Here is a 16038-nt window from a genome sequence, read left to right on the forward strand (position 1 = left end):
TTGTATCATATATGAGGTTTGAAAGACATTAATAATTAATTAATGAATTATCATGACTGGTGATGTTTTGAACGTTAACTATTATGAGTGGTTGATGTTTAAATAAGAGTAATGATCAACATGATCATTTGTGCTGAGATATAGATACATTTATATGGCGATATTATTAAAATATATTTATCTCAGTCTACTTGTTTATAAGTGGTTGACTTATAAGTCCTCCAAACTATTCCTATAAGAGTTGGCAATAAGTCAAAAGGCTTAATATACTTACAATTATCAAACTTCTTATGGCTTTATTATGCACACTAGTTTCACCTTTAACTTATTTTGTCTCCAAACTCATGAGTGAGTCCTTCAAACCACTTGATTAAAAGGCAACGAGTTAAAAGGCTTAATATACTTACAACTATCAAACATTTCTTATTATTTTATCGTGTACATGATAATTGTTGTTTAGCAGTCAAATTAAAAATATTACATCGTAATCCATCTAACGCAATGATTGACTACTTAACGTCAGCGAGATGATAGTATAAAAGTGGTGAAATGACCCCAAATTCTCTCAACGAATCCAATAATGAGTCCAATGAAGAGAATTCAAAACCTACATGCAAGCAATAATAACAATAAAAGAAAGGGAGTTGTGATTGTTAAGCACGAAAATATAAAAGAGATTAAAGCAACAATAAAAAGGGGTTGATTCCCAAGTTCTTCCATCATTGAATTATTCACAGGTTCTCTAAAGATTAGTCATTTCTCAATCCTCAAACATAGTTAGACTAGATTGAATAACGTCAATTTGATTCAAGTGAAGCATATATTCTCTCTTAAATAATGTGCATAATAAATTAATTAGAATAACACGAACTAACAAATAAACCAAATTTTAAGATAAGGTTGACTTTCAATCATGCATTCAAGTACAACCTCTCACAAAAAAAAAAGTTTTCCAGTATATTAAAATATTAAAACAACTGTTATAGATAATTGAAAAAAAATGAAAATTTTATTGATTAAAACCTTGTAACTCATAAGGAAATCACAAGAGGAATCAACCAAAAAATTTAGCATTCCTTGCGAAGACAAAAATACAAAGACAAAAATACAAAGATAAAAAATGCATAAAAATAAACAAAGGAAGCAACTTTGCACTCAGAGAAATTGATGTATTTTGTGTATTTTATTGACTCTCCTTGACCAGGACATAAAGAAGCCATCATATTCACATTCCATGCTGGAAGCACCACTTTTGGTGAAAAATACAATGGAAAAGATTCAACTCCAACTTAGGTGGAAAAAATGTCTCATGATTTGTGTAAAATCTTCTCAAATATTTCTTTTTGTTTTAATTTAAAATATCAAATTGGACTTTTGTATATTTGACTCATTCGCAAAGATAGACAGTTTCTTCATATTATTTACTCTAGAAGCACAAAATTAATAAAAATAATAGTTAATGCGGCCCAAATAAACTCAACTATATGAATCTTAATTAAATTAATAAATTTACTCATTATTGCATTTCAATAATCTATGAGTAAAAATATTAAGTGCGAATAAAATTATGTTCATCAGGAAACAAATAAGTAGATAAAATGTAAGATGTGACTACAACTTTGTACATAGATGAAAAACATTCACATTGCAATATCTAAGAGAGTTGATTTGTTACACTAATACCAAACATTGTTTAATGATTCTTGATAGATGTGATCTTGTAACAATTTGTTATACTAACACTATAAATTGTTTAGTGGTGGACTAACAATTAAGGAATACAAAGGTAGTTAAGGATAAAAACTTGGACAACCACTTATGTTATAATTCAAATTGCTTCACCAATGATTTGCAATTTTTTTTTAATACTTCAATTGCACAATTTTAGGCATATCTAACTTTTTTATTATACTGGTAAAAACAATTATAAAAATAACAAAATATAATATTCATTATATTTAATTTATTTTTATCTTATTACTTAATTTAGTTTGATTTATCTTTTTTTCCAGTTTTTTCTATCTTTTCATTTTTTAATTATTGTTTCTGCCATTTTTATTTATTTATTTTTTTTTACTTTTTTTTACTTTTGTTAGTTTTTATTTTTCATTTTTCTGTTTCTATTATTTTTCCATTGCCATTTTTAATTTCTATATTTTTTTCCACTACCTATTTTTTTAAACATTAAATGTAGCATTTGTATTATTTAATGCTTAAAAAATAGATAGAGAAAAAAATGCATAGAAATTAAAAACAGAACTAAAAAAATAGAAACAGAAAAATAAAAAATAAAAACAACAAAAATAAAAAACAAAAATAGATAAAATGGCAAAAACGATAATTAAAAAAGGAAAAATAGAAACGACAAAAAAACTGAAATTAAAGATAAGACAAATTAAAATAAAATTAAGATATAAGAAAAATAATAATAAATATAATGGACATTAGATTTTATTATTTTTCTTTATCACTATAATAAAAAAAATTGATATGCAGGAAATTACGCAAATGAAATATAAAAAAAAAAATCAGATTAGAAACAAGTAAATTTTTAGGTAAAAAAAGAAGAAACTTTGCTAGTAAAAAATAAGAAAAACAAAATCTTTATTAGTAAAAGATAAGAAAAATAGAAAATTATTAAGTTAAATCTCAGATTGGGGAGAGACTAAACACTGCATTCAATAGATTTCTCTAACAACGACGTCAAATTTGATATGCATATTGTTTGACATTCAAATCAAAGTTTTTATGCCGCCAGAGTATAAAAAAAGTCGTCTAATAACGATGAAAGATAGTTATAGAAGGTCTATTATTCCAAATCATCTCAACAAACTCAAGTGTTAATTTAGTGAAAATTAGCTCTCAAACTATCTACAACACAATTGGATTAGTAATAAGAGTAAAAGTAAAAAAATTATTTATGTTTGTTTAACAAAATAATATAAAAGAGATTAAAAGCATTAAAGAATACGAGGTGACTCCGATTTTTTTCTTAATTCCTCATATTTTGTATAAAATTGTCTCAAAATTTGCTTCTGGTTTTAATTAAAAAAAAACAAATTGATTGGACTTTTGCATATTGAGCCCATTTGCAAAGATAAACATTTTTTACTCTAAAAACACAAAATTAACAAAATAATAGTTAAAACCCAAATAAAACAAATTATATGAATCTTAATTAAAATAATGATTTTATTTATTATTATATTCCAATAATTTATAAGAACAAATATTAATTGTGACTACATAATTTTGAAATATTATTTATAAGAACAAATATTATTATGCTCATTAGTAACCACATAAATGAGATATAAGATGTGACTACAATTTTGAAAATGTATAGAGACAATTAAAACATTTAGATTAGAATAGAGCAATGATACATGGACAACCACATTTTTTTATACAACCACATTACAACTCATAATACTATTATTTTAATACTTTTTTATATCATTTAATTACAAATTTACCCTTTATTATATATATTTATTTCTAAACCTATCACATCAAGGTTGTATACAACTCTTTGAGTTGTCACACTATCATTTTTCATTACAATAACAAATTAATTTCTTACAGTAGCATAAGAAATTGTTTAATGATAATTGATGGATTTGATTTTGTAACAAATTATTGTACTCACACTATACATTGTTTAGTGGTGGTTGACTAACAATTAAGGAATACAAAGATAACTAATAACTAACAATTAAGAATAAAAACTTGGACAATCACATATGATATAATTCAAATTACCCCAACAATGATCTGCAATTTTTTTATATTTCATTTGCATAATTTTATGCATATCTAATTTTTATTATTACAGTGACAAAAAAGAAAAATTTAAAAGATAATAAAATCTAATATTCATCATATTTAATTTTGTTTTTATCTTATTTTTTTATATACTTATATTTTAATAATTTTCATCATATTTAATTTTGTTTTTATCTTATTTTTTTATATACTTATATTTTAATAATTTTCTCATTACAGAGTTTAGATTAGGAAAGAACAAGTAGAGTTGGATCCGACGTGGCTATCTAATTCGTCGCTCTCAAAGAGATCGTCAGCAGCTACCAACTACACGCATCAATCAGACAAATCGAAGCAACCGAATGGCCAAAGCACAGAGTTTACTATTTTGATCGCATTAGTATATAATAACGTAACTGTCCTATGCACGCACCTCTCACCAACTCAACTTCCACTCTCTTCAATCGTCACATCGCAATGGCTTTCACCAATCTTTTCCTCGCCCCTTCATTCGCCCTACACGGTGGTAGGGTTTCTGATCCGCGCTCCATTCCGCTCCTCTCTCCTCCCTCCGACGTCGTCTTCCTCTCCTCAACCTCCTTCTCCAGGGACAGGTGAGAATTCCTCTTCGCCGCACTTACTTTTCCTGTTTTTTTCTATGGTAGTTTTTGGAATCGGAGTGTTTGTTGATGTCAATTATTACGGTGTTATACTCCTCTGCGATTCGAGTTTTGTGTGGATAGATAGAGACGGAAGTTATTGAATGAGAGAATGAGAATGAGAATGTGATGTTCCGTAGGGATGGGGTGAAATCGGAAGTGTGATACTGATTTTCTTGAAGGAATTGAGTAGGAACTAGAGATCGGATATTGATAGTTGACTTTTGCTTTTCAAATTTTGGTTGTATTTCTCTATTTATAAAATTTAGTCAATGCTCGGAGGAATAAAATTTGAGGAGAAAGTGGATTCTAGTGGGACCATTATTTAGTTGTGAGCTTATATTGTTTTTGGGTTCAGTGCCTGTGTCTAGATATTTTGGTTAGACCTACTCTTGTTGTGTGTAGATTCAGTGGGAGTGATTCAGTGAGCAAATGTACGGGTTTATCTAAAGTGTTTGACCAAGAGTCAAAGTTGGATGACTTTGTCAGTTCTTTATCTTTCCCTTTGATCATTGATCTAATATTTTTTTGTCCCGATGTTTTGGAAGAATTTGCACGTCAACTTCTTTCACTCAATTTGTCAATGCCCCTTTTCAAAATCAAATTCCGCTTTCAGTTCATGGTAAATGCTAAATAGTAAGAGTTTGGTAGTTCCAAATCAGTTAACTCAATGCATTGTTGTGGTTGATGCTATATCCCTTATTCATTTCACTTGTTTACACTGAAAAATTGGTGGTATTATTTGAGTAAGTCAAAACTATAAATTCTTTTCTTATATGGAGGGGGAGGCAGTGGCCTTGGTACCTCAAGCATTTACAGCTGGGCATGTATGAAACATATATAATTGTGACAATGCCTATGTTAATTCAGTGGTATGATACTTCTAAACCTTAAATCCATGTATTAATCAATCCATACAGGGATCTTTCTCATATTTAAGGGCTTCTCTTTTAGTACCAATGTTTAGTTAGGAATGACCCATTTCACTCCTGCTTTGGAAACCCTTATTCTTGAATCTTCCGTTCCTCATTATAGTAAACTTTGCTTATTCAAATTTTGTTATTGTTTTTTACTTATTATGCATCCCTTGGTACCTTGGAATCCTGGTCCTTTAATCTGTAGCTTCTTGATCCCATATATGGTTTTAAGACCACGATATGTTTGATGGTGCTATTTTGTTAAGTTAATGTAGGTTGGTTTGGTCACTTTTATTGATAGGGTTTGCATTCTAGTCTGTGACCCTAATGGAAATTTAATATTCTTAGTAGTCACCAGGATGTATCTATATCACTTGTCTCTAACTACTGGTTGGCATGTTTTGCAGGAACTTTATATTTACTTCTGCATATAATGTGAATGCTGTTGGTTCCGCTTCACTGGTCAGTGTTGTGTTTCTTGCCCCCATGTCATTCACATTTACCATTTTTTTTTCAGTTGAAAAATATGATTAGTAAACATTAATTTATTATGTGTGATTTAGAATCTTTGTTATTATTCATAAATTGTATAATTTTGATGGACAAGGAACTGAATTGCAACAAATAAATAAAAGCGAGGGACTTAATTAGGAGAGAAAAAATAGTTTCGGACTAAATAGGGATTTTGTGTCATAACATTTTAGTGCATAGTGTTTCTATTTCCTTCCTGATCTTAGAAAGATACTTTTCTTGGTATCATTTTTGCCTCTTTTTTCCATTTTATACGAAATATTTTTCTTTACTAGCAGTCAAATAGAGCTGTCAAATATATGCTGAGGAACCATGGCTAAAGTCCTATCATTTCCTTTCCTTCCCACTTGCACCTTCTGATATTTTCCTTTGTAGCGAAAACTTTTTAACTTTTTGAAATTTGAATATGATACTTTCAAACAAAAAAATAAAATAAAAAAATCATAGGTTTTTTTAGATGGTTTTGAGCAGTGAACTATATCTGATGAGGATCTTTACTTGAATCCCCGAGGATCTGCATCTAGATGATGCAGATAACCTATCTTAATGTCCAGGAGGTATAAATATAAAATTTAGCATGGTTTGAAGGGCTGCTGTAGTCTTCCCATTATCAATCCTTCAATCAGTTGACCTGTTTTGGATGTAATCTTGTGATATCATGTTTATCTCAAACTTTTTATGTTATTGAGAATGTTATATGCAGGTCTCAAGCAGTTTTTTTTTTCTTTGTGGGAAATTTCTCTCAAATGTGAATTTCTACTGGACTAGATGTCTGTTGCACTACAGTTCAGCTTATACTTTACATTCAAAACTCCTGTGTATTTCACAAGTTAATCTTGTATTATATTCACCTAGTCTTGGGCGTGTTTGTGCTGGTCTAATATAGTCACTGCTATCATTGATAGATATATTTGCCAAGAGTCTAAGCTTTTGTTAACAATTCATTACATATGCCACGAGCCCTCTGGTTTTGTATGCTATGCTTATTCGGACATATATTTGTGATATATTTTATTGGTTAATTCATACTGTGCAGAAATCCAGTGACAATCCCGACAGTGTTCCTATGCCAATAGTTCTAATAGATCAAGACTCGGATTCTGAAGCAACAATTGTGCAGCTTAGCTTTGGGGATCGCCTTGGTGCTCTTCTTGACACGGTGATTTGGCTACTGGAAATTAAATTATGCAATTTAAATTTTTTCAATCAAGTTGAATCTCTACGATGGGCTATCCTTAAATTGTGATTTTGTTGTTTAAGTGATGCTGTCACTATTTGATGGTTAGATAAGTTTTATTATGCATAGGCAGGTCGCACGTTTTGCTTTGTTTTTATTTATATTTCTTTATTACATATGTTCATGTCATTACTCCCTTAGTAAACAAGCCTCATTGGTTCATTTCAAGCTGGTTTTATTTGCCTGAAAACTAGCGAGCAGTATAGTTTAGTTTTTGAAGAAAGAAAAGGATCTGGAACCATCACGAATTTTAGAAGGCTTACAATCAATAATTTGTTTGAGATTATGTTGGAAAGCAGAACATTTTAGGGTTTCAGATCACTTTTTTTTGTCACAAAAGGGCATCGTTTATATAGAACTTTATTAGAAGTTTTAGCTCATTTTCTCTCTAAACATCATTTTATATTTGTTGTCATTAATTGATCTTTATTTGTTCACATCAAGGCAGATGAAAGCATTAAAAGATCTGGGACTGGATGTTTCAAAAGGAACCGTCTCCACAGAGGGATTAGTGAAGCAAACAAAATTTTTCATTACACAATCGTAGGTCTTCCTTGTCTTTTTCTTCCAGTTTCTTTACAGTGTTTTCTTTTTGTTGAGTAACAAATTCAGCGGTAAATGAACAACATGAGTGAATTTGCTCGTAAACTGATAATTATTCCTTTTCTTTGATAAATTAAGACATCATTCTGTCTTTTTCATCTTTAACTGAAATTTCTGTTATCTGTTAGTCATTGTCGTATTCTCTCTAAGGAGGCGAGTCTGGACTCAGGAGAATCATACTTTAACTCAATGGATCGCCCCATGCTCTTGGATGTTAGATAGGTTGAAAGGTGATTTATTTTCTTTAGGTGGTATTGGAAACCTTCCTTAGTTTTAGGCTCACCTTTTTAGTCTTCCTTAGTTGTGTTGTGGCCTCTTTTAGGGCTTCCTAATTGCAGTCTTAGTTATGGCTCAGAATTGAGAAGCTTATATGGGATTTTCTTTTGTATAGGGTTGTTACTTAGGAAATTTGTTGTAGATCTTAACAGGAAATGAAGTTTATCTCTTCGAAATTTGGTTTCCATAATGGGTTTTTGGCTTTTCCCTCCATGGCCTTTTCTTTACTGCATCAAGTTATCCAAATTAAGTGTGGTTTGCATTCTGATGGGAGGGTGTCAATTCTATGGTTAATGTTTTGTGTGCTAGCCCATTGAAATTTATATCTCAAGGTTATGCTTCTTCGGGATGTCTTCATTATTTGGGTTTCGGTGATGGTTTAAAGTTTGGGAGAGTCCTCCTTGAAGCATTTCCCAGACTTTTTTTAACTGTCTAGCTTGAGCTATGCTCGTGTAATTTGGTTTCGTTCTGCTACGTTCTGTAATTTTCGCTTATTTAGAAATGAGCATGTTAGGGAATTTCTGAATTACAGTCTTCAGTGTTGCTAAATTCAATCAATCTTTCTCGAGACTCCTGATGAGAAAATTTGTTCTCTTGAATACTTGAGGTGTAAGTTGCTCTTATTCTCCCACCATCAATAACTTATAAAAAGTGTGTTTTTTATTAACCTGACTGTCAAATTATAACCATATGTTACTGAGATTATTCATATCAGATCTTGCAAACATTGAACAACAATAGAAAGGTAATCAAATTATTCTTATTTCTAAAGTATGTTGCATTAATCAATGTATGAAAATAAATATAAATCCACTGATTATTGATTGTCTATTTTGTTATTAATGCTTTCATTGAAGCTTTTTAGTATTTACAGACTTATTTGATGTTCATATTCTCAGAAATACTGGGCGCAAAGTTGAAGATCCCGATATGTTAGAGAGAATTCGACTTACCATCATTAACAATCTGTTAAAATTTCATCCTGTAAGTTTGTCTGATAGATTCTTGCCTGTAGATTTTTTTTATATGATTACTTTTACATACAAAAAGCTTCGTTGTAATCAACAATTTCTTACAAACACAACTTTTCCTAGTTACTTTTTCCCAATATACATTTTAGTTTGTTCTTAATTTTTAGTTTTTCTTTACTCACAAATATTATATAATTTTTGTAGGAGTCAAGTGAACTACTAGCGATGGGTGAAGTATTTGGCATAAAGTCTCCGAAGAAGAAGGTGAATAGTACTCTTCAAGTTTTTGTTTCTTGAATAAAATAAACATTGCTTATTTAATCAAGACCTCTGCTTTGTTGTTATTATTATATTTTTTTTACTTTTTTTGAGGAAGGATGCAAATATTTATTAACCATTTCCTAATTTATTTGATAGTCCAAAGTTTTGTGTGCCTGGGCGAATGTCAAGGCCTAAAAAAAAACTATCATATATGATTGATTCATGCATCCATGTTGGCATTTAATTTCCCAGTAGATGGCTTTGCCAATCTTATGCTAATACTTCTATAAATAAATAGAATGTTGTTGTCGCTTTATTTTCAGGTGGTGGATACTTCTTTTTTCACTCTTTCTTTTTTTATTATTCAATGGTTTTAATTAAAACTTTTGGGAGCTACCTCCTGATTTTGACATGCTAGAGATCAAACATCATTATTCTGAATGCAGACCAATTATACTCATTCCTGTATTTTGTGTATCTCTTTCTATTTGAAAATTTGAGAGTGCCTGCACTGGAAAACCATTTAGGTTTCTCTTCTGAAATCTTGTCAAAGAGATTACGTGATGACCTTTTTTTAGACTTCTTGAGATTATTAATATTAAATGATAAAGATTCATTCTTCACTTTTCAGATTCCATTTTCACTATGGCTTTCTTTATATAATTTTCCATGTCTAATTATTGCCTGCATTATTGCTGGCCGTGACTAAGTGGGGCTGCTTAATTGATGTACTGGAAAGTTCAAGTTATACATGCCACACTTCTGGTGCATATTATCATGCTGTATGTAGATTGGATTACCAAAAGACGCTTGGTTCTTTTTATATAGAATAAGGGTTTTGTTTGCATTTGATGGGATTATAATAGCTTTTATTACTCAGGTCTTCATTAATAACTTGAAGGAAAATATTAAATGTTTGTAATTTTTTTAGTTTCTATTCTCATTGCCTAACAAGTGTCCTTGCTACATATTCACAAAACCCTAAGAAAGGTCGGTTATACCAGATTCTGATGGTGGCAAGTAAACAATTCAGTGAAATGATTTATGGGTCCGATGCATGGTCTCAGTCTTGCTAATTTCAACTTTCTTTTTCTGTTTTATGCAGTCTAATGAGGATATCAAAACTCATATACAAGTTAAGGAAGATGGGCCCAAGAGGAGGTTTGCATCTTACAACGTGTGAAATAATATTAGCATAACAAACAACCAAATATGAAATAGGTGCCTGGGGTCATCTAATTCTTTTTAATTAAATATTTATCAGCTTGCTGTGTATAGAGACGGCAGATAAGCCTGGATTGCTTGTTGAAATCATTAGAGTCATCGCAGATGTGAACATTGATGTTGAATCGGCTGAGATTGATACAGAAGTATCTTCCTCTTTGTCTCTGTCGCCTTCTGTTTGCCCCATTTACCCTTAAGTAACTTTACCCCCCTTTTCTCTCAGGGTTTGGTTGCTAAGGATAAATTTCATGTCAGTTACGGTGGGGCTGCATTGAACAGTTCGATGTCTCAGGTAACCCTTTGTGTTAAAAGTAGTGAAAACACAATTTAAAATCTTGATGCCTTTTCTTTTATCCAACACCATGTCATTCCCCAGAATTTAATTGCATAAGAACAAACTCATTTTTGTGATTTTGAATGAGCAGGTTTTGGTGAACTGTCTTCGTTACTACCTGCGGACGCCAGACACAGATATTGATAGTTACTGAAGGAACCACCTTTACCTGTAAAACAAGCCACTGTAACTGTTCTTATACTAAATTAGCCGTGAGCTCGTGATCACGTGAGAGAGTCATGTGGCAGTTTTACTGCTACCACATCATGGAACGGGTACGTGTTGCTGTTGTTGCCTATGGAACCAATGAATGAATACCTGTAACTATAATTATGGAACGAATACATGTTCTGTTGCCTATGGTTTGGGATCTATGGATACCTGGAACTTACTCATCATCCGTTAAATCAGACATGAAAGCTAAAAAAAAAACGGAACATGAATTTTGCCTCATTTGTTTGTTGCTTTCTACGATTCTTATAATTTTATTTTTGTAGTAAAACACAAACATAGCATTAGCAGAATTGGAGAATTTAGGGTCTCTTTGAATACTATTTTCAAAAAGAGTAAATAGCACTTGCAAAAAAGAAATACATAAAAAATCATCGTTAAACACCATCTTGTAACCATCCTTCGCTCAACATTTTGTCATTTAAAGAACACGTCATTGCAAATGATAAAAGAGACTAACTTCACAAAATCCTACGAACCTAGAACGAGACCAGGTTCTGTTATCGTATGTTTTGTTTAGCCAAAACTTGTGTGCTTTCACTGATCACTGTCTTATAGTTGAGATATTGTCTTTTTTCGTTTTTATAGGCTGACATGTTGTGCTAATCGTGCTTTTGTGTATAGAGTTTTCCTAATTAACTTTTAAGTATACTCGGAATAACCGTAATGTCGCGAATAATTTGTCGCATAGTAGAGTTTAATTTAAGTAATATATTTGTACTAGAGTTTAATTTCTTATCCTATCCAACAAAGCATTGGAAACTATTAAGTACGAAAACAATGATGTTTAAGTTGACTAAAATCCTAAACACAAATAATAAATTATAACAGTAAAATTAATTTTTTAAAATAATTATGTTGAAAATGGACCACTTACACCAACACTGTCTTTGGTTTCACAAAGTGCTCAATTTAAATCTGCTCTTGCTTGCTTTTCTTTGGAGATTGGGATTCAACGTCGTCGATAGCGCCCTTAGGTTTCACAAAACCATCTTCTTCACGGTAGTGTTCCTCCTTTATCAGTGAAACATACTCCACCTTTTCACCATATATTCTAACAATGACCCAGTAGAAAGACATTGCGAAAACGGTGATTCCAATCAACAAGAAGCTGAATTGAAGGTTCACCAAGGAGATAGCACGATGAAGAGACTCATCGTCACTGCATCTCACCAAATATTCACCAGATTCTTCAAGGTGCATGAAGCAACCTTTGGCTTGAAATCCTGGTGTCCAGAGCAAGAACCCCATGATCATAAGCCACACGCCTTGGAAGAAAATGCTCACAGAGCGTACAAAGCAGACCAAGAAGCTTCTGGGCCTGCCAATTCCCATGAGGGTTGTAGCCAAAGAAATAAGGATCAAAAGTTGCAACAAGAGGTGGTATTGGCCTTCTGGTCCCATGTGATCTCTGGAGTGAAGGTGGATAAGAAGAAATTGTTGTGTAAAGGCTATGGCTGCCAGCAAATGAGTAAGCTCATTTTGAGCTTTGCTGCATTTTCTATCAAGAACTATGGCAAAGATGGCATAGACCAAGAAAGACATGGCCATGGAGGAGTGTTCAAAGTTGTGGAGATGGGTGGAGGGAATGGTTCCATCAGGGTCAAATGGTTGGTGATGAATGGGAGCAATGAAGAGCTCCATGGCAATGAAGATGGTGCAGCTTGCCATGACGAAGTGGAGCTCCAAGTATCTGGATATTGTGGTGGGAAACCATAGGGTTGATGTGTAGGACTTGGAACTGAGGGCATGGAGCTTGACGTGGTTGAAGAAGTGCCATAAACCAATTACAGAGAAGCCAAACCCCAAAAGTTGATGCCCCTCTAACATAGTGCCTCTCAGGCCAACACAAGAAAGAAAGGTAATAATTTACTAGTTAAACTCAACACCAAAAAAAGACAACAAAATTCCAACACAGTAAAGAAACACTAACACAACTGTTTTATGTTCCAAAGGGCACACCAAATGAAAGGATCTTTTATAGAGCTGTTATTTTGGAGTGCATGATGAAGTTAGCTATGATGAGTATGTGAAGGCCAGGAAGTTCCTTTCACAAGGGAAAAAAGTTGGTGCACTTGCTGCGTCTCTCATAAGGCAAAGCTTTTGGAATTTTACGCCAAGAAAGAAGAGGCTGAAACAACCCAAGTTGGTTTGTTAAGCTGCTTTTCCATTAAGGAAATTTCACGCTAACAGCCACATGCTGTTACAATTAATAGAATTGTACCATTCTCCAACTATAGACAAAACGTAACTCCAATCTATTGCCTGTTAGAGATGCCAATTTCGATTTATGATTCAAACTGTAAAATACAGGTTCAATTTTCATTTTAATAAATTATTAAAAAATAATGCTTTGATAACCTTGAGAGTTGTATATGAGACTCAGACACTTCTCTTAAATGGCGTATCCGTGTTGGACACACGTATCGGTGTCGACACTCGTAGGACACTTATTGGCAAAGTGTTCAATTCAAAAAATATTTGTTGGATTTTTGAAAATTCTAACACGTTTCCAACACAATTTTAAAAGGTATAAATACAATAATGTTTATTATGATTATAAAAATAAGAAACAAATTCTTTTGAACCAATTATAAAATATATATTTCTATTCCCAAAAGAATCTGAAACATACTTTTGCACATAAATATTTATTTTCAATTTATATAATTCAAAATTATATAATATATAGATCCATGTCCCCGTGTCCTACATTTTAGAGTTATACGTATCTCCGTGTCTGTACTCGTGTCGTATCAGTGTCCTATCCGTATCTGTGCTACATATAATACAACTCTAAAGGTGATGAATTTATATATAAATATATATAATAAAATGCAAATTTATAATTAAATGTCATAAAAAAATATTAAAATAATAGTATTGTCAATGTACCATTATCCTAAATTATTATCTTTTACATTAGAATTTAATTAATATAATTTTTTATAATAGTTACTGCATTAAAGATTTCTAGTTGATTTTGGAGGGAAGATATATTTACAAAAACTCAACAAAATATATCTTGTTAAATAACATCTTTCGGAGTTTATATTGTTTTATTGAAACTTTACGACATATCCATCACTTCATAAAATAACATTTAACAACTTCTTGACGACACTGTTAAGTAGATTTATTATGACACTATTTGCGTAAATGTTTAGTTTATCTTATATCTTATATATGTGGTTATTATGATAATATCACATGATTTTGTAGTTAAATCACTACAAATTTACATTTTTTAACAAGAAGATATTCTCTTTTCGAAAAATTAAGCTCGTTTATATGTGAGGATGATTATATTTTCACAAATTTGGAGTTTAACACTGAAAATGAGTTCATGTCAGCATGAACAACTTGTCTTAACCGGGTAGAAAATTGGTGAGAAAATGCTTAAAAATTAATTTTAATTAGATTGAAAAAGATTTATTACTTGAATAAGGCTAAACGTTTAACATTGAATTATTATATATTTGTACAATCTTACATGTAAGAATCTTTACAAACGAAGTGGCAACATTCATATTTGTATCATTGAGCTTTATTACAATACAACTCACTACTTTTTTTTTTCTTCTTTCACCTTAATATATGTGCAGTTGAAGATTCTCTGCATTTTCTTTAAGATAGAAATTGAAACGTTTTGTAAGAGTGAAGCACTTTGAGAAATTTCTTAGAAGTTTCGCAAGTTTGTAGTAGAGTATGCCCATTTGACTCTTATCTTCACAATTTTCTTAAATGTGGGCAAGAATATAATATCAAATTAGGCAAAAACTCTTTTTATATAACTTATTTTAGAGATTCTACTGCTGTACATTTTATCTATAAAAAGTGGTGAATAACACGAGTTGTATAATGATGTAAAAAATACCATATATCACATCAATTAAATAAAGAATCAATGTTATAAATGTTTCTTGTTGACCATAAAATAGACATGATCATATTGATTTGTGTCACAACCTATAAAAATATGATTTCATCACCTCAAGATAAACAAGAATAAAATATAAATTAGATTCTCACGCTCAATAAAAAAAATAAAAATGAACATTACATAAAAAGAAACCTACAAAATCATTGTTTTAAAGTTTTATATTAAAATTAGGATTATAATTATTTATATGAATTAACACATGTACTAGTTTCCATTAGATAAAATATTAGGCAATAAAAGATAGATATTCGTATTAGCAAAAGTAATTAATCAGTTAAGGGTTGGACGTGAGTATAGAATTCATTCATCAAGGTTTTGCCAAATTTTCTCAATGTTTGGAAAATGAACAAAATAGATGAGAAGGTAAGATACTTCATTCTTGTTGCTATTGATTTTTTTTTATCAGCAAAAAAAATATAAAAATTATTTTAGGGATTATTCAATTCTTATACAGAAAAAAAAAAATTAACAACTTCTCACATTTTCCCTTACATCTGGTTAACAAGCCTACAAGACTAAAAGAAATACAACAGCAAACTAACACCACAAACCCAATCTATTTAAACAGAAAAACCTGGAAGCCCCTAATTACTTAATAAAAAACATATCAGATTAAGACACTAATCAGAATAAAAAAATCAAACCGAAACAATTTAGAAGTAATCCAAGACCACACATTTAATTATACTAAAGAGAAAAGTTCAGAAAGATCAACCATTCTACATTTAAAAATATAGTTGTTGTTATGTTTTCAAATTTCACCAACAATTGCAATCCATTATTGGTGAATGAAATTTTCTTCCTTAGATAGGAAAAGAAACAAAGGTGACATTAACTATTATTTTTATGGTGTTAGAACTCAATTGTGTGAAATATTACCACAGTAACTCCTAATATAATTTAAAAACAATTAATTAAGGTGACATGGTGGTGCGCGTGAGTTTTTGTTTCCAAGTTTCCATCTCTGTGATTGGGAGGCAGGAAAAATGAACATGTTTTGGGTCCTAAATTTCGAGTCGTGAACAGTACATAGAATTCCCTACGGCATCGAAAGTGGGGAAGAGAATGGACAATAGTCTAACAACG

The 16038-nt window shown here is 31.1% G+C and overlaps 2 protein-coding genes across 2 annotated transcripts; one reads left to right on the plus strand and one right to left on the minus strand.

Moving 5' to 3' along the window:
- The first annotated feature begins 3998 nt into the window (after positions 1-3998).
- On the plus strand, positions 3999-11231 carry LOC137830542 (ACT domain-containing protein ACR12-like). Its single transcript, XM_068637959.1, has 10 exons — positions 3999-4379; positions 5749-5803; positions 6909-7031; positions 7558-7652; positions 8888-8972; positions 9164-9223; positions 10326-10381; positions 10485-10590; positions 10668-10736; positions 10870-11231. Exons 1-10 carry the CDS (start codon positions 4189-4191, stop codon positions 10930-10932), a joined length of 903 nt encoding a protein of 300 aa, XP_068494060.1. The 5' UTR covers positions 3999-4188; the 3' UTR covers positions 10933-11231.
- A 548-nt stretch (positions 11232-11779) lies between these two features.
- LOC137830540 (uncharacterized) lies at positions 11780-12975 on the minus strand. The gene has a single exon (XM_068637958.1). It carries the CDS (start codon positions 12837-12839, stop codon positions 11922-11924), a length of 918 nt encoding a protein of 305 aa, XP_068494059.1. The 5' UTR covers positions 12840-12975; the 3' UTR covers positions 11780-11921.
- Between the last annotated feature and the right edge of the window lie 3063 nt (positions 12976-16038).

This window comes from Phaseolus vulgaris, chromosome 7 (assembly GCF_000499845.2).
Source record: "Phaseolus vulgaris cultivar G19833 chromosome 7, P. vulgaris v2.0, whole genome shotgun sequence".
In the NCBI taxonomy this organism is placed as follows: Eukaryota; Viridiplantae; Streptophyta; class Magnoliopsida; order Fabales; family Fabaceae; genus Phaseolus; species Phaseolus vulgaris.

Bases quoted from the DNA above. Each gene is read 5' to 3' on its own strand.
- LOC137830540 (XM_068637958.1), bottom strand. From the start codon at position 12,839: ATGTTAGAGGGGCATCAACTTTTGGGGTTTGGCTTCTCTGTAATTGGT.
- LOC137830542 (XM_068637959.1), top strand. From the start codon at position 4,189: ATGCACGCACCTCTCACCAACTCAACTTCCACTCTCTTCAATCGTCAC. The intron at 10,382-10,484 runs GTTTGCATCTTA...AATATTTATCAG, and splicing joins GAAGATGGGCCCAAGAGGAG to CTTGCTGTGTATAGAGACGG. The intron at 10,591-10,667 runs GTATCTTCCTCT...CTTTTCTCTCAG, and splicing joins CGGCTGAGATTGATACAGAA to GGTTTGGTTGCTAAGGATAA.